Raw genomic sequence first — 23,389 nt, forward strand, 5'->3', positions numbered from 1 at the left:
CTTTGTTCTCAAAATCACTCAGATGTTTATTAAAAACTTTGACTTTTTACTGAGGTTTTAGTTGATGTGTTTTAATCACATCACCAGAATGTATTGCTGGTCAGGGGGTTGAATTATTTCAATTGCAACTGTAGGTGTAAAGTGAGCAAGTCTTCATGGGATTTGTAGTCTGTTTTGGACTCTCTTTGTTTGATTTTGGCACAGTTGTTATCAGTAAGGTTTTATGACTGTGTGTAGGCCTCAGTCAGGCCCAACAGCGCTTACACAGTGAACAGGGGACTCTCCTCAAACCACCAGTGTGCAGCATCCACCTTGATGATGTGACGGTAGCCATAGTGCGCCAGTACGCTCACCACACAGAGGAGAGAGTAGAGTTATAGAGCCAATTAATGGATGGGGATTATTAGGAGGCCATGATTGAGAAGGGCCAATGGGGGGAATTTGACCAGGACACCGGGGTTACACCCCTACTCTTTATGAGAAGTGCCCTGGGATTTTTAATGACCACAGAGAGTCAGGACCTCTGTTAACGACTCATCTGAAGGATGGTGCTTTTTTATAGTATAGTGTCCCCATCACTAAACTGGGGCATTAGGACCCACACAGACTGCAGGGTGCACACCCCCTGCTGGCCTCCCTAATACCTCTTCCAGCAGCAACCTTAGTTTTCCTCAGGAGGTCTCCCATCCAGGTACTGGCCAGGCTCAACTCTGCTTAGCTTCAGTGGGCAACCAGTCTTGAGCTACAGGGTGATTTGGCTGCTGATTTATGTCAGATGTAACAGAACGCCTGTCTTCCAATTAGTTCCACTTTACGAATCATCAGTCCACAGAACATTCTCCCAAAAAGTTTGAAGATCATCAAGGTGTGTTTTGGCAAAATTCAGACCAGCCTTAATGTTCTTCTGGGTTAGCAGTCGTTTTCGCCTCGCCACTCTTCCATAGATGGTATTTTTGGCCAGTGTCTTTCTGATAGTGGAGTCATGAACAGTGACATTTATTGATGCGAGAGAGGCCTGCAGTTCCTTGGATGTTGTCCTTGGCTTTTTTGTGACTTCCTAGATGAGTCGTCACTGTGCTCTTGGCGGAATTTTGGAAGGTCTTTCCCACTTCTGGGAAAGTTCACTACTGTGCCAAGTTTTCTCCATTTGGAGATAATGGCTCTCACTGTGGTCCTTTGGAGTCCCAGAGCCTTTGAAATAGCTTTGTAACCCTTCCCAGACTGATGTATTTCAATCACCTTTTTCCTCATTATTTCTGGAATTTCTTTCGACCTTAGTATTTTGTGTTATTGGGTGAGACCTTTTAGCTAACTTCATGCTGCTGAAAAAGTTCTATTTAAGTGTTTATTTGATTGAACAGGGCTTACAGTAATCAGGCCTGGGTGTGTCTAGTCCAGCTGAACCTCATTATGAATGCAGTTTCATAGATTTGGGGATTTAATAACTAAGGGGGCAAATTATTTTCACACAGGCCCAGTTGGTATTGGATAACTTTTTTGCTTCAATAAATAGCATTATCATTTACAAACTGTATTTTGTGTTTACTCAGATTACCTTTGTTTCATGTTAGTTTTTGTTTGAATTTTTGAAACAATTTAGTATGAGATATACACAAAAACAGAAGAAATCAGGATGGGGGCAAATACTTTTTTCACAGCACTGTATTGATGGGGAAGAAATGATAAGCTATGAAAATATATTTAATTTTTCAACTCTGTAAAGAAAATAGAATGTGAGAATCTTAAATTGGTTGATGTGCAAATATTATACCTATCAAAATAAAAATGCAAATGAATGTAGATGACAACTAAAATCATCTAAGACTGGCCATAGAGATAAAAAGAGAGAAATATGAGGAATTTGGGGAACTGTTGAACAGTTTTCTATGTAAACATTTGGTATTTTCTTGGTAAACATCCTGATATTGAAAAGGAATAAAGAAATAATTATTTTAAAATAAAGCTGAAAATAGAGAGATATTAAGATGAATTTTTGAAAAGAAATAGAATAAAATGACAATTCCGTATTTAGATGCAATGAAGAACCTGCTGATGGAATTTGAAATTGGTTGAAGAGACCAGATAAAACTTTGCTCTTGGATTTGTAAAGACAAAAAGCAATGAAATGTCATTTCACAGAAGGTGAAAATTACATTTTTTAGTCCCTCATATAAAAACAGACCAAGAGGAATCAAGATTTTTTTTTCTATTGTTGCTGCAAAAAGAGTTGAGGGGAGCGAAGGGAGGGGTAACTGACAATGAAGAGGAAGTGAAACTTAACTGCCACTAAAAACAGACTGGGTTGAAATTCTTGCTGAATAAAAGACTGCTAATGCCAAAGCCTGTATTGGTGAGGCACAATTTATGTTCCTCCAACAGGAGAAGGACCGAACCTGTGATCAGATGGGAAAGCAGAGATATGGAGGGTGTGGCAAGCTGACAAGAAGCAGGCCCTGTCCACAAAACCCAGCCACTGGGTAAGGGACTTTAAACGACCCAGGTGCCATGAACTCTCCCGTCCCCCACCGCAACTTCACACCCCTGGTGGCCTTCCCAATAGTCACCAATGACCCTACCCTACACCCACAACTGCTAACCCCTCAATCAGACAGAACACATATGGACTTTCTTTTTCAAAAGAACTGAAACAATGCAAAGAAAGCTATCATGGTACATCTTTGTAAGAAGGTCACACAAGAGACCCTGAACATATTATGAAAAAAAGAATAGCTTGTTTTAAGTTATTTACTGGTCTCACGCCAGCTCTCTGATTTTCCTCTTGCACTAACGTCCTCTCAAGCTAAACTATATTGATAGGAGGATAAATACCCAGATGTATTAATAGGTAGAACCAAAAGTAATTAGAATATAGGAGAATGGGTGTGGTCTTCAGAACAGTTCTATTATAATATTTCAGAATTTACGAAAGGATAATTAAAAACCTATCCTTTCTTTCAGAAACGAGATGTCAATCAAAATTGAAACCCAAAATCTTCCAGCTTATTTTTCTCTGATAATTTTCCTGAATATTTTTGTTTTTTCTCCATCCCTGTCCACACAAGATAACTAATTCTTTTTTAATTAGATTTTCTTTTAGGTAAAATGTGGATAGGATACCACAGGAATGGACTAAATTCAGAGCCTACCATGTTTTTTGAGGAACTTGAGTAATTTAGGTTCTGTACCGCCATGTGGTGGTAGGGCCACACATGGAACTTATTTACAGTGACGCCATATTTGGTTTTTGACGGGATGAAAATGAGAGTGTGAGGGACAAACTAACAGTTTCTTCAAAGGGTTGTGCTGTTGTTTAAAGTATTTTGGATCATTGTGGACAAAACATTGAAAAAAGCCACTGAGGTTACTTGGATGTTTCTGGAAATGTTTTTTTATATTTTAGTATGCACTTATGTGTTTTCTTTTTTTTAAATAATATAATACAAAAATAAAACTAAATGAATTCATTCTAAATGCATGTAGCCTAAAGTATGTAGCCTATATTGTGACCCTTCTCTTTAGTCACTTGTTTTCCAGCAAGACGTGATGCAATAGACCTTATTCATAGTAGCGCCATGTTTGTTTTTAATGGGAATGGAAACAAGGCTCTGAGGGATAGACTTACCATCTCTTCAATGGCATGCATTGGTATTAATCTGTAAAAAGCTCCAAGACCACATCTGATTTTCCACAACTCATGTTGTCTGGAGTTTTTTTGTCTACTAAGTGTCCTTGAAAAGATATTTTGTCAATGTTTTGTCTGCTGAAAGATCCAAAAACACTTTAAACTGCAGTACAGCTCATCGAAGAGACTGTACGTCTATCCTGCACAGCATTGTTGTCATTGTCATTAAACATCAAAGATACCGCTGCTGTGAATAAGGTCTAGCATGTGCTGAATAACATTTAGATTTTTTTTTTTCCTGGCAGATACCTTTAACAAATACTTTAACAGGTAGTTAAACGGCAGTTCATTAAAAAAAATTAATTTCTGTCATCACTGCTCACCCTTAAGTCTGAATAAATTTTTCTCTGCCATGGAACAAAAAAGGAGATGTTAAGCAAAACGTATAGTCTCAGTCACCATTCACTGTCACTGCATCTTGTTTTTCATTCAATGTAAGTGAATGGTAACTGAAACTCCCCAATATCTCCTTTTGATATCCACTGAAATAAGAAAGTCATACAGGTTTGCAACAGCATGAAGGTAAGTAATGAACATTTTCATTTTTATGTGAAATATCGCAAGTAAAAGTCAAAAGTCGTCAGTTACCTTAAAAATGGCCTTTTAAAGTTGACAAGATGTATTGAAAATTTAAACAAATTATATATTAAATATAGATAATTTATTTTCATATTATGTATATTGTTATTATAGTATTTATATAATTATATTATTATTATTTTATATATTATTACAAACATTTTAAAATTTACTCATTCAGAAGGCAGAGAAAATACCAGTATATTTCAGATGGAGCTCTAGACAGATGGAAATAAGAGATATAACGTGTAACTCTGCAGCTGAATAGTTCTTTTAGCTTTAAAATTCTTGTCAAAGGTGATGTAAAATAAGAAAGCCGTCAAAAGACCACTCCACCCTCACACGCTTGCAAATTGCAGGTTGACAGCTTTGTTGATTATAAACAGGAGCGATAGTGTTAGCGCATCGCTCGCTTACAGAGACGCAGAGTAACGGCATTTGCATTTCGAATTAACAGGTTTATACATGTGTAACATCATAAATTCAGTAAAAATACGCTTGCTTGCGCTTCCCTGCGTGCGCTCACACTAAACTCATGCGTCAGCTGCTAAATGCTGGCTGCACGAGAGAGAGAGTGCGAGATGATTTTGACTCACGCAGATTCTACTGTTTTAAGCGTCTTCTCTATTCATGCCCCAAAATTTAAGACCTCAGCAAATGAAATTTAAGACTTCTTGTAATTTATTAAAGATATTTAAGACTTTTTATGGCCTTAAATTTTAAAAAGCAAATTTAAGACTTTTACATTTTCTTGTCTCGTAGCTCCCTCTGGTGGGCAAACAGTAAAACAGCCTGTCTATCTCTATAGTTCTAACTGCTTAAAAATGCACAAATATAAATGGTTCACAAATGAATTGAATGAGATCCACAAAATGATTGACAAAATTGATTGGCCATTGGTGGCCATTTTTGTTAATTTGTCGAATCTATTTTTTAAGAATATGTTAGCATTTGAACCAAAGAAGATGCATATTTAATTTGAACTTTGTCGCTCAAATGGCTTCGAAGTTAAGACATTTTTTTAGTTGTAGCGCCCCCTATGAGTGGAATTGTAAAAAAATTTGCTGACATCTTCTAAACATCCTGTTGAATATGTATACCGGGTTTGGTTATGTTTGGAGTTTGCATTGTGTAGATCAATTACTCAAATCGCGTAGGATTCAGAGGAAAAAATAATTTTGAATCTAGCCCTTACGGTTCAGGAGTTATGGCCCAAAACGCATTTGCCTTTGTTATAGCGCTACCTACAGGCCGATCGGGGTAATAACGTGTATGTCTAAGTTGTGTGACTACTACCATTCCCCAAAGTTTCATGTCTCTAAGCCTTACAATTTGGTCTGCATGATCAGTTGTAGGGGAGAAGAATACTAATAATAAATATAGCTGCAAGCAGCAATTATCGGGGTAAAGCAACTTAAGGCCTTTTAGTGCATACAAATAATCATGAAATGAAAAAATTAACAACTGGTTAACAACAGACCAGTACTGTTGTACAAAGCTCCCTGTATGTCATGATAACGGACTCGTATTGTCACAGAATGTGATGTTTTGGAGATGAATACAAGAAAAAAAAACTTTTTTTGCCATGATGTTACTGTTATCAAAATAAAAGGGTTTAAAGGGTTTATTAAAGAATAAGAAACAAACCAGATATAATTTTTGTACAAGAAACATGGCTGAAACCAAAATTAGACTTTGTAATAGCAGGATATGATAGCAGTAGAAGGGACAGAGACAATGGTAATGGAGGAGGATGTATAACATAAAACAGGAACTACAGTATAGAATAGTGCCAAAAGGAAAAAGAAAAAGGGAAAAGAGAGAAAATTAAAGGATTAGTTATTAAAGGATCAGGGGTTTAACCTAATGCACAAATAACAATATATGCAGAATAACTACCACAGCTACTGTATGTCCATATATTCTGATGCATCAAAAAACATAGAGAACAAAGTAGGTGTGGCAATCACGGTTCCAGATTTTAATATTCGGTTCAGTAAAAGAATCTCAGACAAACTTTCAGTGTTTATAGGAGAAATGGTGGCAATCTTACTTGCATTAGAGTGGGTTGATGAAATAAGACCATTGAGGGCTCTTATATGTTCTGACTCAAGTTCTTTAACAACATTAAAAATGAGTCATACTGAAAGTAGAGCACATGTGTTACAAACGTTATATAGGACTCAGGTGATGGGATTAAGTGTAGTATTTTTTTGGATTCCAGTTCATGTAAGAGTAAAACGAAATGAGAACACTTAACAATACTGTTTCATAGTTGTTATGATAATTAACAGGAACAAAAATTATAATTCTGCAAATATGTGATTTTAAACATGTATATTTTGCGTGTGCAGAGATAAGTGACACATGTACACATTAAATCAAACATTTACTGTAATTACAAAAACTTGTGTCATATATTAGCAATGTAAACCCTCGTTTCTGACTTCTACATCCATAATTGTCCAAAATACAGAAATAGCAGGCGTTTAGAATAAAGTTTAGGTCAAAGTCTATACTGATTTTTCTCAATTCGTGCAGGCATGAATTCTCCCTTCACTTATTATAAATATAATAAAACTATTAATAACAACAGTGAAGGAAACACTTATTTGCCTACAGTTACTAAGGAACAAGAAATAATCAGAAAATATATGTAAAAATATCCTGAAAACATATTACTTTTACAGACAGTGTGTGTGAGCGTTTGCTTATTTTCTTTAAGTGTATTTTTAAATAAAAAATAACGATTGATGAGTTTAACACTGTTATCACTAAGTTGAAGGTGAATAAATTCCCAAGTATGGATGTCTCCACCTCTGAATGGTTCAAATCCCTTAAAGCAGGGGTTTTCAAACTGGGGTCCAAGGCCGCAAGGGGGTGCTAGGGGGTCCACAAACAATTTCAGAGAAAAAAAGGTGTAAAAATGCTGACATTATTTGGCATTATTATTGTTTCATTCTGAAATTGTTAGATTAATCATGAATATTTTTTTCATACTGACAGCCATAGAAAGAAATAAAATATAACAATAAACTGGTATATACTGTAATTTCATATATTATAATAATAAATCTTATTTGAAAGAAATGAGGGTTGTAATGCACTATTCTCTGTAAAGCTGCTTTGAATTTTATATATATATATATATTTGCTAATTAATTTATATAGCGCTTTTCACAAATAATTTAATATTAATTACAATTATAATTCTAAAATAAAATATATACAATAATGTGCAAAAGTTTTAGGCACTTGTGAAAAATGTTGCATAGTGAGGATGTCTTCAAAAATAATGACATAAATAGTTTTCATTTATCACTTAATGTCATACAATGTCCAGTAAACATAAAAAAGCTCAATCAATATTCGGTGTGACAACCTTTGCCTTTAAAACAGCACCAATTCTCCTAGGTACACCTGGACACAGTTTTTCTTGGTTGTTGGCAGATAGGATGTTCCAAGCTTCTTGGAGAATTCAACACAGTTCTTCTATCTATTTAGACTGTCTCAATTGCTTCTGTCTCTTTATGTAATCTCAGACTGACACTATGTTCAGCGGGGGGCTTTGTGGGGGCCATGACATCTGTTGCAGGGCTCCCTGTTCTTTTATTCTAATCTTTTCTATTTGCAAAAGTATTGTTTGTGAGTCTAACATTTATATTTCCTATTTACACACTAAAGCTGAAGATATAAATAACCATCTTAAGACAAATGCTTTTGTGAAACATGTGCCTAAGACTTTTACATAGTACTGTATATTTTTAATTTAATATAATTTAAAATGTTTCTCTTTGGGTTTATACATCTAACGTTACTCCAGCATGAGAAAGATACACTGTCAACAAAAAATCTTCATAATATATTGTTTACTAGTTCTATCACACAGGGGGTCCCTTGCAAGGGGATCATCAAATTTGGGGGTCCTTGGCACCAAAAAGTTTGAAAACCCCTGCCTTAAAGAACCATAAACATTTTCTGACACATTCAATTGGATCTTAAAAGGAGGTGAGATAAACAGTCTCTGGTGTGATTATGAAAAGAAGCAATTTTGGTCTCTGTTTTTAATTTTAAACTAAAACTATACGCGATCCATGATTTGTTGACACGTGACAATATTTGTCTGTTTTTGCACTCTTTTCTTTGTTTAACAAGGTTATTTGTCAGCTGCTCTGGTTTAATAACTACAGTCATCAAATCTGTTCAACTGTCTGAATGTAAAGAATGAAGAATGAACACCAACCTGTTTGTTCGTCAGTGTGTTCGGTTTTAATTCTGCATGCTTCTGGATAAGCCATATCTTCACTCTCCTCTTTAATAAACATCTTTACAACAGTGTCACACAGATTTCACTTGTTTCCTGGAGTTTTACAATTCTCCCGCCGAAAATAAACACTGCAAATAAAACTTGTGAAATCACTGTAGAAATAAAAGAGATGAAAGTCACACATTTATTCTAATTCAGCGCGGAGAAACACTGTTCTTCTTTAATGGCGAATCCCAAACAAATACAGCGCATTATCGCCACCTACTGACAACACGGACCAGAGACGTTGGAAATAATTTTTAAATCGTGACTTTTGTAACAAACAAGAACTATGGAGATGGAATTGTTTCATATTATCATATAAATGGTAAGAGATTCATAAATAGAAAGTTGGTTCACAAATAAATTGAATGAGATTTATAAATATATGTTAGGAGTTTCACAAAAATAAAGTGAATTCACAAATAAATAAAATGAGATTTGCAAATAAACAAATTATTTGCAAATATATTTTTTAATTCACAAACACAACTCTGTCCAGCATTTATTTGTGGATCGCTTCCTGTGCATTTTCGGATTGCTACACATATTTGTTGATTTTGAAACAAATCTAGTGCCAAGATGTGCACTCAAATCTACAAATAGGTGGACTCCACCCATTGTCTACTCAAGCCAATCTGATAACCGCCACATTACTCTGACCAATTGTAGCACATTCTATCTTCAACCAATCATGCTTTGTTTTACGATCAGGGCGGGACCAGAGTCACAGCGCTCTCATGAGCATGGAATCAAGCACATACAGATAAGCTCCAAGGCCGCAAACTTTTAAAGAAACGGACGTCATCAGAGGAATACTGTGACTTAAGGTTCGTATCATTTTCTCTCAGTTATAAACATGTGAAGTGTCTTGTTAAATGTCGACAGCTGAAAATTGCCCATTTGTAGAGTGTCCTGATCATTAGCTTTATATCTAACCTAGCTGACTGTATGAGTCTGCTAGTTTAATTTTAACCAAGTTTCTTGACTGAAATGTGTCGTCAAAACCTTTACTCTTAATGTTACATGGCAGATCCAAACAGACACACTAAAAAACATCAGTACAGATAGTGTTTTTATAAAACATGAATTATATTAGATGATCTTAGGAACACAAACCATAAATGAATACCCTATATTACACAGTGTACAAGATCTGATATGGCATTAATTTGGTTTCACGTTGTGTTAATGTATTAAAAATAATAATAATAATAATAATAATTGAAGTAATATTTCAAAGGATTTTTATCACTTAGTGTTATGGCAGACCAGTCCAATGTTACTCACCAGAAATAGTTAACACTGTAAAACAAAGTTTCACTTATTTACTCAGGAAATATATGGGCTGTGAGATACAGGAGAATAATAATAATAATAATAATAATAATAATAATAATAATAATAATAATAAAAGAGTTGCAAAGATACTAGAGAACTGGTGCTCTCTGCTATACATCACAAAAAGATGGAAACAGTTGTGGGACTTTTGTGCTACTGGTGGAAAGACATCACAAAGCTCCATGACCCAATCTTGTTTGTGTAACATGTTCTTTTCTATACAGTAATGGACTCGTTTTTAACGTGTAACTGTTAATTTTTTCCAATCATTTATGCAGAATGCTCTTACCCTGACTAGGAGTGTCCGTCCCACATAACTGATACAACACCATGATTTGGCAATGAGGATGTTCATGTACAACAAAATCGAGCAAAATGCCAGCACTCCAGTTGTAATGTTCAATTCCAGTGCTTGTGTGTGTAAATACAAGTACTCAGATTTATTGTCTTTTGTAGTTACATGCATGACAACCTGTAATTTGTAACCAAAAAAATCATACATTTAGCCAACAGACTAGCTTAAAGTGTTAAAAAAACAGACACTCTTTAAAACCTTTTTACCTCAAAAATGCCTTGATAAAACTCAATAAAAGATTTGTCAACTAAATGACAAAAAATATTTTGTCAAATTAGATGAGTCATCATTTATACTCATATGCATGTTGTTGCAAACCCAAACGACTGAGTTTCTTCTGTGGGAGGAACTCAAAAGGTGATGTCAGGAATAATGATAGGAAATGACAGCCTTGCTTCAATTTCAGCCTCATTAGCAGCATCTACATTTTACAATGCATTCTCATATTCCACCGAAGACACTGACATGACATGAGGGTGAGTAAATGACAGAATTTTCATTTTTAATTAAGTCAACCCAAAGACAATGTTATGGTTTATTTACATTTTGTACTGCACTTTCATTTCAAGACATGACATTGTAACTTTAAAGTGCAATATGTAACAATTTTCATGTGATATTCGCCTTTTTCTTTTCTTTTTTTTTTTGCCAATGTGTGAACGGCTTGTAACGCAACTTAAAAAATTACCCCTTCCCGGACTTCCTAGGTTGCCTATTAAAGCCTGTAGACTCATTTTCATGTGAAGGGAGCGGGTCGGTTTTGCTGAGAAAATCCAAAGGATGTGACGTTTATGCACGTTCCCGAGAGCCTTGCCTCAGTATTAGCTTCTTTCCCGCTATTTAACAGTAACAACAGACAGTCTGCGACACTAGGTAACGTTATCTTAGTCATGGAATCCAGCAAACGTCTGGCTCCCCGCACAACACCGACTCATACACAAACTCAGAGTAAGCCAAAAAAACAAAAAACATTTATCTACTGAATCCCGTCTGGCTAAGCGGGAACGTAATCGTGGTCGAGTGAAAACTAGAGTGAACATTGGCAGGGCATTTGTTTTCTGGAGGGACCTTCATTCAGTTTTGGGGATCAAAACAGACCCTGAATTGCCGTTCTTCTTATTGGACAGGTATGCTTACATAACTGCAAAGCATGTGAAATATAGTGCCATAAGGATTGATCTGTGTCATTTTAGCTAACTTGATCTTGCCTGCTAACGCTGACGAATTGCAAGCTACCTTGCTTTGTAACTTTAAAATAATTTCAACGATCTCCTCTTAATAAAGTCAGGTATACAGGATAAATGTAAGCAAATACGCTGGTTTCTTGATCGTAGTACAACATATGACATACAAAACATACAATAGTGCAACAGTAAACTGTCTGGTATAGTTCGGTAGTATGTAGCTGTATGTGTGTATCAGTATGCTATATTAGCTAATAAGTAGTTAAGTTTAGAAGCAGGGTGGCAGTCCAGGTAAGTCAACCTTTAATAGCATTTCAGTTTCACAAACACAGCGTTTAACTCTTCAGCTTCACAAATGACAACGGTAAACTTTTCAGCACGCGCATTGGACTGACTGACACTCGCCCTCGCTCTCTCTTGTTCTCGGGAGCCTTTTCAAGCCCATCTCCATCGTCACTGTAATGAGACATAGGTGTTTAGTGTTAACAATCACCAGGTGATGGCCCTTACCGCTTCCTCTCTCCCCGATGACAGACACACGACCACGTCCCACACCACAAGTACCTCCTAAAACATGCTAAAATGCAAAATTCTAATAAATATTACCTTACAACTGCTTTTATGTAATATATTAACAAAATGCGAAACCAAATTAATGCCATAGCAGATCTTGTACACTGTGCAATATAGGGTATTAATTTATGGTTTGTGCTCTTGAGATAATCTAATATGATTCATGTATTATAAAGACACTACCTGTACTACTGATCATTTGTAGTGTCTAGTAGTGTGTCTGTTTGGATCTGCCATGTAACATTAAGAGTAAAGTTTTTGACGACACATTTCAGTCAAGAAACGTTTTTTTAATTTTTTAATTTTTATTTTTTATTACAATTTTTATTGATTCAAATAAACAGGATAACACAAACAGAGCATACACACACTGAATCAATTTATAAAATTATATGCCCCCCCTCCCCCCACAAAATGAAAATAAACACACACACTATATATATATATATATATATATATATATATATATATATATATATATATATACAGAAAAAATAAATAAAAAAAACATTTAAAAGGAAACACTTAAGAATAAATAAATATAGAAAAAAACAATCTAATTTAACAAATATATATCCAAACCGAACAAAATGTCTCTCTCCACAGCCCGTCACCGAGCAACCCCCAAAAAGGCCAAAAACCTGCCCCATTTCTTATCATATGCAGCCGAATTGCCAAACCGTCTATATGACATCTCTTCAAATGATGCTACCTTGCACAATTCGGTGCACCATTCATAAAAAGAGGGAGCGCCTGTCGACTTCCTTCCATTCCACAATTATCTGTCTCTATCATCACGCCGGTGAGGACCCACCTCTTTACATACCCATCAGCTATATCCATAACCGCCCCATCGCCCAACACACAAAGTCTGGGACAAAACAGAACCTGAGTGCCCAGGAGCTCAGAAACAAAATTCTGGACTCTCAACCAAAACTCCTGAATCCTTGAACAAGACCAGAAGGCATGTAATAAATCTCCATCCTCCAACTGGCAACACCAACAGGTGGGTGTGTCTTTTAAACCCAGCCTATACAATCTAGAGGGGGTCCAATATAATCGATGCAGTATCTTAAAATGCATCAGACGGACACTTGCATCTCTAGACGTAGACTTAATGTTTTTTAGAATCCTATTCTACACTCCCTCCTCCAATACCAAGTTCAAATCTTTCTCCCACAATCGCTTGAGAGAAGTCGAAGTTCCATCCCTCAGACTCTGAATTAACAGGGAGTAATACACTGATGCCTCATGACCTTTTCCAAAAGCAGAAATCACCTCTCCTAGAGTATCTGCTGCTTTAGGGGGGTGTATGCTACTCCCAAAAATAGTACAGAGCAAGTGGTGTAACTGAGGATCTCATCACACCACTCCCATAAAGATCACCGAGTGTATTAACCCCTCTCGCAATCCACTCTGACCAACAAAAAGGGGACTTATTAATGCATAGTTTGGGGTTTAGCCATAGGCTCGAGGCAACATTTAGATAATTATCTGAGTTAAACACTCTGGACACTTTTGTCCATACTGAGTGCAAATGTGAAATGACAGGGTGTGATTTAACTTCTCTGGTTAGTTTGATGGAAAGGCTTTGCAATGGTAAAATAGGGGCAAGCAGTTCTTGTTCAATCCAGAACCAGGGAGGGGCTCTTTCAGGTGAAAGCGACCAATGAGCCAAATGTCTGAGACCAAATGCATAATAATAAAACAGAATCTTGGGTAGGCCTAGCCCACCTTTGTCCATCGGCCTATGTAACTTACTGAAGTGTAATCTGGGACGTTTACCATTCCAAATGAAGGACTTCGCTATGTTATCAAATTGCTTGAAATAAGAGAGGGGGACATCTACTGGGGGAGATTGTAGCAGGTAGTTAAATTTTGGAATACAGTTCATTTTAATAACATTAACCTTCCCAATCATCAATAAATGTAATGAAGCCCACCTGCCCACACCGTTCAAAAATCTTTTTATTAAAGGGTCAAAATTAACACTAACTAAATCAGACAAATTTGCTGGGAATAAAATCCCCAAATACTTAATGCTCGTTTGGGCCATTGGAAGGCGCCCGGCTGGAAAGCCATTACTGGACAGTACGCTGTCAGAGCCAAAGCTTCAGATTTAGACCAATTGACTTTGTATCCTGAGAACTTGGAAAAGGAATTAATAATTCTGTGGAGGCAAGGCATAGATCTAGTAGGTTCAGAGACAAATAATAAAATATCATCTGCGTAAAGCAGAAGCTTATGCGTCATACCTCCCGCCATCACCCCTGGAAAATCCTCCTCCTTTCTTATCGTGGCTGCTAATAACAATAAAGGGGAAAGAGGTTAGCCCTGCCGTGTGCCCCTATCCAGAATAAAATAATCTGAAATTAATCCATTTGTTTGTACCTCTGCTACAGGGTGTCTATAAAGTAACTTAATCCAACCAATAAATGTACTCCCGAACCCATACATTTCCAAAATCTTAAAAAGATAATCCCATTCTACCATATCAAACGCCTTTTCGGCGTCAAGTGAGATGGCAGCGACTGGAGACTGATCATTCGCCACTGACCACATGATATTGATGAGATGCCTGATGTTATCAGAAGAGCTACGGCCCCAAATAAATCCCACCTGATCTATATGTATAAGAGATGTCATGACCTTACTTAATCGGTTAGCCAACATTTTTGACAATATTTTTACATCTAGTTGGATCAGGGAGATTGGACGGTAACTTTTACACTTGCTTGGATCTTTGTCCTTTTTAAGAATCAGACTGATCTGGGCTTGTGTCATGGTTGGAGGAAGCTTTCCATTCTTTAATGATTCTGTATAAACTTCTAACAAATTTGAGCCAGTTCTGTAGCATAAGATCTAAAAAATTCTGCAGCAAAACCATCTGGCCCCGGAGCCTTGCCTGTAGGTAGGGACTTAATTACCTCATCAAGCTCCTCCAAGGTTATCTCAGAATCAAGAGAGTTTTTTTGCTCAATCGTCAGTTTAGGAAGATCTAATGGTTCCACAAAGTTTCTAACATCTTCATCAGTATACGAAGACATGGAACTATAAAGATCAATATAGAATTCTTTAAAGGCATTATTAATATCAATGGCTGAGGTAAAAATTTCACCACAAGCAGATTTCACTGAGGGAATGATAGAAAGACTCTCTCTGCTTTATATATCTAGCCAAAAGCTTCCCTGCTTTGTCACCTGACTCAAAGTATGACTGTCTTGCCCTAAATAACCAAAACTCCACTTTCTGCGACAAAATAGTATTATATCTATATTTCAATCGGGTCAATTCTCTGAGGCCATCAGCTGACATACTGCGCTTCAGCTCTGCCTCGGCATTTTTAATAATCCCTTCCAACTCCATGAGATCTTGTGCTTTGGATTTTTTGATGAATTAGGCATTCTATATGATCCGACCCCTAAGAACCGCCTTAAGTGCCTTCCAAGCCACGCCCACAGAGGATACCGATGACCAGTTGGTCTCCATATAAACAATGATTTCAGTCTTTAACATTTGTTGGAAATCAGGATTTTGCAAAAGGGACACATTAAGGTGGCAACTATATGATTTCTTTTTCTCTATATGTGGCAACACCTCTAAACTCACCAGGGCGTGATCTGAGACTAAGATATTTCCAATTGAGCAATCCACAACTGATGAAATGAGGGATTTGGATATAAAAAAAAAAATCTATTCTAGAATAAATCTTATGGACTGATGAAAAAAATTTATAGTTCCTACCAGATGGGTTCAAAAGTCTCCAAATATCCGTAAGACCAAGATTTTTACACATCCTGTGAAGCGTCAATGTTGCTCTAGGGGGTTTACACACTTTTGCTTCACTATGATCAAGGACTGAGTCCATCAAAAGATTAAAGTCTCCTCCCAATATTATATCATGAGGGGTGCCAGCGGTTTGCAGCATCGCTTCAAGATCTATCAAAAAGCCCTGATCATCAGCATTAGGTGCGTAAATATTAGCCAAAATCAACCTTTGCCCCTGAATTTCTGCTAAAACAATAATGACTCTCCCTAATTTATCTTTAATCTGTTTGAGACATTTGAATTGTAAATGTTTACAGTGCATCCGGAAAGTATTCACAGCGCTTCACTTTTTCCACATTTTGTTATGTTACAGCCTTATTCCAAAATGGATTAAATTCATTATTTTCCTCAATTCTACAAACAGTACCCCATAATGACAACATGTAAGAAGTTTGTTTGAAATCTTTGCAAATTTATTAAAAATAAAAACGGAAAAAAAAAGAAAGAAAGAAAAAAAAAAAAATATATATATATATATATATATCACATGTACATAAGTATTCACAGCCTTTGCTCAGTATTTTGTTGAAGCACCTTTGGCACCAATTACAGCCTGAAGTCTTTTTGAGTATGATGCTACAAGCTTGGCACACTTATTTTTGGGCAGTTTCTCCCATTCTTCTTTGCAGGACCTCTCAAGCTCCGTCAGGTTGGATGGGGAGCATCGGTGCACAGACATTTTCAGATCTCTCCAGAGATGTTCAATCGGGTTCAAGTCTGGGCTCTGGCTGGGCCACTCAAGGACATTCACAGAGTTGTCCCGTAGCCACTCCTTTGTTATCTTGGCTGTGTGCTTAGGGCTGTTATCCTGTTGGAAGATGAACCTTCACCCCAGTCTGAGGTCCAGTGCGCTCTGGAGCAGGTTTTCATCAAGGATGTCTCTGTACATTGCTGCATTCATCTTTCCCTCGATGCTGACTAGTCTCCCAGTTCCTGCCACTGAAAAACATCCCCACAGCATGATGCTGCCACCACCATGCTTCACTGTAGGGATGGTATTGGCCAGGTGATGAGTGGTGCCTGGTTTCCTCCAGACATGATGCTTGCCATTCAAGCCAAAGAGTTCAATCTTTGTTTCATCAGACCAGAGAATTTTGTTTCTCTTTGCCTTTTGGCAAACTCCAGGCGGGCTGTCATGTGCCTTTTACTGAGGAGTGGCTTCCGTCTGGCCACTCTACCATACAGGCCTGATTGGTGGAGTGCTGCAGAGATGGTTGTTCTTCTGGAAGGTTCTCCTCTTTCCACAGAGAAACGCTGGAGCTGACCATCGGGTTCTTGGTCACCTCCCTGACTAAGGCCCTTCTCCCCCGATCGCTCAGTTTGGCCGGGCGGCCAGCTCTAGGAAGAGTCCTGGTGGTTCCAAACTTCTTCCATTTACGGATGATGGAGGCCAATGTGCTCACTGGGACCTTCAATGCTGCAGAAATTTTTCTGTACCCTTCCCCAGATCTGTGCCTCGATACAATCCTATCTTGGAGGTCTACAGACAATTCCTTGGACATCATGGCTTGGTTTGTGCTCTGACATGCACTGTTAACTGTGGGACCTTATATAGACAGGTGTGTGCCTTTCCAAATCATGTCCAATCAACTGAATTTACCACAGGCGGACTCCAATCAAGTTGTAGAAACATCTCAAGGATGATCAGTGGAAACAGGATGCACCTGAGCTCAATTTTGAGTGTCATGGCAAAGGCTGTGAATACTTTTTTTTTTTTCGTTTTTTTTATTTTTAATAAATTTGCAAAGATTTCAAACAAACCTCTTTCACATTGTCATTGTGGGGTATTGTTTGTAGAATTTTGAGGAAAATAATGAATTTAATCCGTTTTGGAATAAGGCTGTAACATAACATACTTTCCGGATGCATTGTATTTATCAATATAATGACTCCCTTGCTCTTACTTGAGCCAGCACTAAAAAAAACATGTCCACCCCATATCTTCCCAAATTTTTCAGCTTCCTGCGGGGAGAAACACTATATCATATTTCTTACGTTTAAGAAAAGAAATAACCTTCCTTCTTTTATGGGGTGCCCCAACCCATTTACATTCCATGTGGAGAAAGATAGTATACTCATATTAACATTTGACATTTTGATATAGTAGAAAATATAAACTGTGTGTCAAAAACATAATTATACAGACCACATTCCCCATTAGTAAAACAATCAAACCCCGAACTTTCCCCTGAACAAAACAAACAGAAAAAAGAAAAATGTGCGCATTAACCCTGCGCACGAAAGCACCAACCGGCGACAATCCGACTCAAAAGGTCCATGAATGCCCACAAGCCCCCATGACAACTTTGCCGTCGGATTGCTCAATTTTGCCTTACAAATTTGTGAGGCAAAATTACATAACAGAAAATACATTGTCAAATAAACCTAGCCAATAGGAAGAATGAACACAAAGAATGTGTAGATTCATTCACAGAACTGTCTCAAAGGTGTGATCTTCCACAAAACAAATTCCAACTGATATAAAACCGTTCAGATTCCTCGGACAGACAAACGAATGATCAGTGAGCTGGCTGTTATGAGTTCAACAGATGACGTAATCATTCCAGTGTCCCGTAAAAAAACTCAACAAAACAAACTACAGCCAGCAGGAGGAATAAGCATAGGAGTGTTATTCAATAGAACAAGTTGCTAGGCGGAACCAATGCAAAAAGAAACAAAACCGGCATCCCAGTTCCCTAGATGGTCGAGTCAATTCACTCGGAGGCCGCATAATTGTATATACCATGACTTACACAGTCTGTCAACTTTATAAAAGACATCCTTTGTGTAAGCATGTAGATATTTTGCGGTCATCTGTAGTGTCCACTCTCAAACTTCAATGCAAAAGTAATCTTTCGTCAATGCAAAAGTTTCTTTAAGGAAAAGTTTTATTCACAAAACAAGCTCCAGCCGCTAGGCGGAGCCAACGCAAAAAGAAAAAAGAAACCGAAATGATACCAAGCTTCCTCAAGAGTAAGTACAGCGAGTCGACCCACTCATATGAGAAACACCCAATGTTTTACTCAGCCACTGATTCAATAAAAGACATTGCCTGATTGGGACAAGTAAATACTTTGCAACCGACCTTCGTTTCTATTCTCAGTTTGGCCGGAAACATCAGAGCATAAGTGATCTTTCGCCGATGTAAGAGTTTCTTACATTCCTTGAACCGATCGCGTTTCTCTCTTATCGAACTCGCAAAGTCCAGGAACAAGAAAATATTATGGTTCTTCCAAGAAAGCTTCCCTTTGCTCCTCGCTTGGCGCAACACAAGATCTTTATCGAATGATCTCAGAAATCTGGCCAGAATCGATCGGGGCCTGTCTCCCTCAGCAGATCTGTGAGCTGGGACTCTGTGAGCTCGCTCGATTTCCAGCTTGTGGCCTGTTATGTTGAGCAGACTCAGGAAGAGCTCGTCTAGGAATTTCACCATATCTCTGCCCTCCTCATGCTCAGGAATTCCAACAATTTGAACGTTATTCCTGCGGCCTCTATTCTCAAGATCTTCAAGCTTTTCAAGGAGATGTTCCAAATCAACTTTGGTCGCGGGCGGATTAACAGTTAATTCCCTCTCCGAAGATTCCAAAAAATCGATTCGTCTCTCAACATCTGACACTCTTGTTACTAGTTCAGAGAATTTGATTTCCATCGCCGTAATCGATCGACGTATTACAGCGAGATCCTCCAAGTCAGCAAGAATCTTCGTCAGCATAACCGACATGTTGGACAACTGACGCTGGATCACCTCTCCTGCCGCGCCATCCAAATCGAGTCTCTGGACTGTAGGCCTATCGGGGCTTTCATCCTGAACACGTAAGTGTCTTTTAATGTCTCCAGAACCCGAGGATTTTGACTTCTTTGCCATGTTTTGCATCAAAGAGCAAATGTGTAACTGGGTGTATCAAAATTCACCAGATTATAACATGGAAATAATAAAAAATTTAGCAAAGTGCGCAGAGCTCATCGCTCACATGTCTGCTCCTTGCATGGCGTCACGTGATCCCCTTCAGTCAAGAAACTTGGTTAAAATTAAACTAGCAGACTCATACATTCAGCCAGTTTAGCTATAAAGCTAATAATCAGGACACTCTACAAATGGGCAATTTTCATGTTTATAACCGAGAGAAAATGATACGAACCTTAAGTCACAGTATTCCGCTGATGTCCATTTCTTAAAAGTTTGTGGCCTTGGAGCTTATCTGTATGTGCTTGATGCCATGCTCATGAGAGCGCTGTGACTCTGGTCCCGCCCTGATAGTAAAATGAAGCATGATTGGTTGAAGATAGAATGTGCTACGATTGGTCAGAGTAATGTGGCCGTTATCTGATTGGCTTGAGTAGACAATGGGTGGAGTCCACCTATTTGTAGATTTGAGTGCACATCTTGGCGCTAGATTTGTTTCAAAATCAACAAATGCGTGTAACGACCCAAAAATGCACAGGAAGCGATACACAAATAAATGCTGGTCAGAGTTGTGTTTGTGAGTTAAAAAATATATTTGTAAATATTTTTTTGATATGCAAATTTAATTGTATTTATTTGTGAATTCACTTTTATTTTTGTGAAACTCCTAACATATATTTATAATTCTCATTCTTTTTATTTGTGAATTCATTTCATTTTTGAGAAACTCCTTACATTTATTTGTAGATCTCATTCAATTTATTTGTGAACCAACTTTCTATTTGTGAATCTCTTTCCATTTGTATGATAATATGAATCAATTCCATCTCCATAGTTCTTGTTTGTTACAAAAATTACGATTTAAAAATAATTTCCAACGTCTCTGGTCCGTGTTGTCAGTAGGTGGCGATAATGCGCTGTATTTGTTTGGGATTCGCCATTAAAGAAGAACAGTGTTTCTCCGCGCTGAATGAGAATAAATGATCGACTTTCGGCTCTTTTGTTTCTACAGTGATTTCATAAGTGTTATTTCGTCGTTCCAGAGTTTATTTTCGGTGGGAGAATTGCGAGTTGTCTGTAACGCAGTAAAACTCCAGGAAACAAGTGAAATCTGTGTGACACTGTTGTAAAGATGTTTATTAAAGAGGAGAGTGAAGATATGGCTTATCCAGAAGCATGCAGAATTAAAACCGAACACACTGACGAACAAACAGGTTGGTGTTCATTCTTCATTCTTTACATTCAGACAGTTGAACAGATTTGATGACTGTAGTTATAAAATTATATGAGCTGACAAATAACCTTGTTAAATAAACACATTAAGGTACGCAAATGTATAAAACGGTAAAGTGAAATACATCCATGTTATCATAACTTTGAAGATGAAATATCTTCCAGATTTGCTGTAGGGCTGCACAATTTGATCGAAATCGATATTGTCTGGCACAGCAGCTCAGTTATTATATGAACTCTCTGGAGGTGCTCCGAGTCACGTTCACGTAGTCCTAAACATACAATATATCACTATTATTATAAGCTGTGATTTGTGTTTTTAGTGATTTAAGCAGCATTTCTAAATTTTCTTGTGTTGCTTTAATGGGATACACTGCATCTGTAGACTCAAAGTAAAAAAAGTAGCTTGCTGTGACAGGAGTACCATGGTAAAGTGATGGTAATAACGTGTTTGAAGTGAAGGTATAATTTAAACTATGTTATTTAAATTATACTCTAAGGTATCTTAAGTATTTCAGTAATCTTGAGTTATTTTTCATCAAATAAGCATCTGTAAAATTTTGAATCACACACACACACACATATATATATATATATATATATATATATATATATATATATATATATATATTAGAGCCCAACCAATAAGGGATTTTTGAGACCGATACCGATTACCGATATGGTGGCCGATATAGTTCATTTTGGAGCTGGAATGAAAACAGACCTTTTTTATGTGGATTGTGCATCGATTTTGCACCGATATGACTATGCAAAGGTACTCAGAAGGCTGCTTTCTTAAAAAAAAATATTTTTATCAAATAATTATTACATTATTATTATACATTGTCAACAAATTCTAGAAATGAACACTGAGAAAATAAAGAATAAATAAAAATACAATAAATAGCTAAATAAACATCAGTACTGTATGTTCAGTATCAGTCAGATGCTGACCATTTAAATAAAGAATAAATAAATATAAAATAAATAGCTAAATAAACATCAGTACTGTTTACAGTGCATCCGGAAAGTGAGGATGCACCTCAGCTCAATTTTGAGTGTCATGACAAAGGCTGTGAATACTTATGTACATGTGATTTTTTATTTTTTTTTTTCGTTTTTTATTTTTTATAAATTTGCAAAGATTTCAAACAAACTTCTTTCACGTTGTCATTATGGGGTATTGTTTGTAGAATTTTGAGGAAAATAATGAATTTAATCCATTTTGAAATAAGGCTGTAACATAACATAAAATGTGGAAAAAGTGAGGCGCTGTGAATACTTTCCGGATGCACTGTAGTGTCAGTCAAATGCTGATTATATTAATACTGCCAGTCAGTTAGGGGCAGGCTGTAAAACAAGAAGCATTTACACCTGCCGAGATGAGAGAAAAACAGCGGCAGCGGTGTTACACCGTATTCTGCTATACAAGTTCAGGGGAAACTTTCAACGGTGGAAAACCAGACTTTTAAATATTACATTTTATAAATGACACGACTGGAATTGTTCAGTTGAAGGGGGTACCAAACTGTGAATCCTGAACAAAACAGTTTGGTGAATACATGTTTACACATTAGCTTCCACTCAGCTGACAAGGTGTGAAAGTGGCTACGTGGTTAGCTAGTTAGCTATAAGCTCGTTGTCACGGAGAGTAAAAGATGGACGTTGTTTATTTACTTTCAAGCATTGCGTCTCACCAACTAGGTAACAACGTAGCATGAAATCAACACTCAACAGACACAATCCACCGCTGTCTGTTGAGCTACAAAAAGATGCTCTGACAAATTATAGCTGGCTAACAGGAAATAGTTGTGATAAACATGAGTGGCATTGTTGTCAGGGACAGGGTTAACGTTATATTGAAAAGGGAAAATGATGGGGTCATTGTTTATTAACTTTCCAGTATGTATTTCACAAACAAGTTAGCAACTTATCGTGAAGACACCGCTTAACTCCGCACTGTCTGCAGAACCACCATCAGCTCAGCTCTGTAAACAATGGAGTCGGAGCGCACTCTGCTGGACAAACTACGTTATGACACCAATTCTAAATCACCCCAAGCATTGTTTCCTGCATTATATGTTCTGAAAAAAAAGTTTACATATCTTTGCATATCGGAAAACATATACGGCGATACAATATATCTGTGAAAGGCTAAATTGGTCGGGCACTACAGGGCTATCTAGCCATCTGAGATGTTTGATTTCCTCCATAGCGTTTTAAACTAGACAATTCTGAGTAGAATTCAGATGGGTCGCAATAGTTTTGTGGTTTGTACTGAGATATCAAGGAGGAAGCCCAGATGACTTGTGCGTTCTAGAGATGCAGAAGGATAGAGCAGAGCGCATCACTCAAGTGGCCTTGTGATGTCTCGCGCAAACACTCGCACGAAAACCAGGCTTGA

General features: G+C 37.3%; 2 protein-coding genes and 1 pseudogene across 2 annotated transcripts in view; 2 read left to right on the forward strand and 1 right to left on the reverse strand.

Moving 5' to 3' along the window:
• The window catches only part of LOC127450366 (gastrula zinc finger protein XlCGF57.1-like), a 34,246-nt pseudogene extending 25,513 nt beyond the window's left edge, over positions 1–8,733 (reverse strand).
• The window catches only part of LOC127450364 (gastrula zinc finger protein XlCGF8.2DB-like), a 142,719-nt gene that overhangs the window by 95,142 nt on the left and 24,188 nt on the right, over positions 1–23,389 (forward strand). The window lies entirely within an intron of this gene.
• The window catches only part of LOC127450393 (gastrula zinc finger protein XlCGF7.1-like), a 94,156-nt gene continuing 91,470 nt past the window's right edge, over positions 20,704–23,389 (forward strand). Inside the window, exon 1 of the mRNA XM_051714480.1 lies at positions 20,704–20,966. Coding sequence (XP_051570440.1) covers positions 20,885–20,966 — 82 coding nt within the window. The 5' untranslated portion in view covers positions 20,704–20,884. The remainder of the gene's footprint in view (positions 20,967–23,389) is intronic.

Source organism: Myxocyprinus asiaticus, chromosome 13 (assembly GCF_019703515.2).
Source record: "Myxocyprinus asiaticus isolate MX2 ecotype Aquarium Trade chromosome 13, UBuf_Myxa_2, whole genome shotgun sequence".
NCBI classification, from domain to species: domain Eukaryota; kingdom Metazoa; phylum Chordata; class Actinopteri; order Cypriniformes; family Catostomidae; genus Myxocyprinus; species Myxocyprinus asiaticus.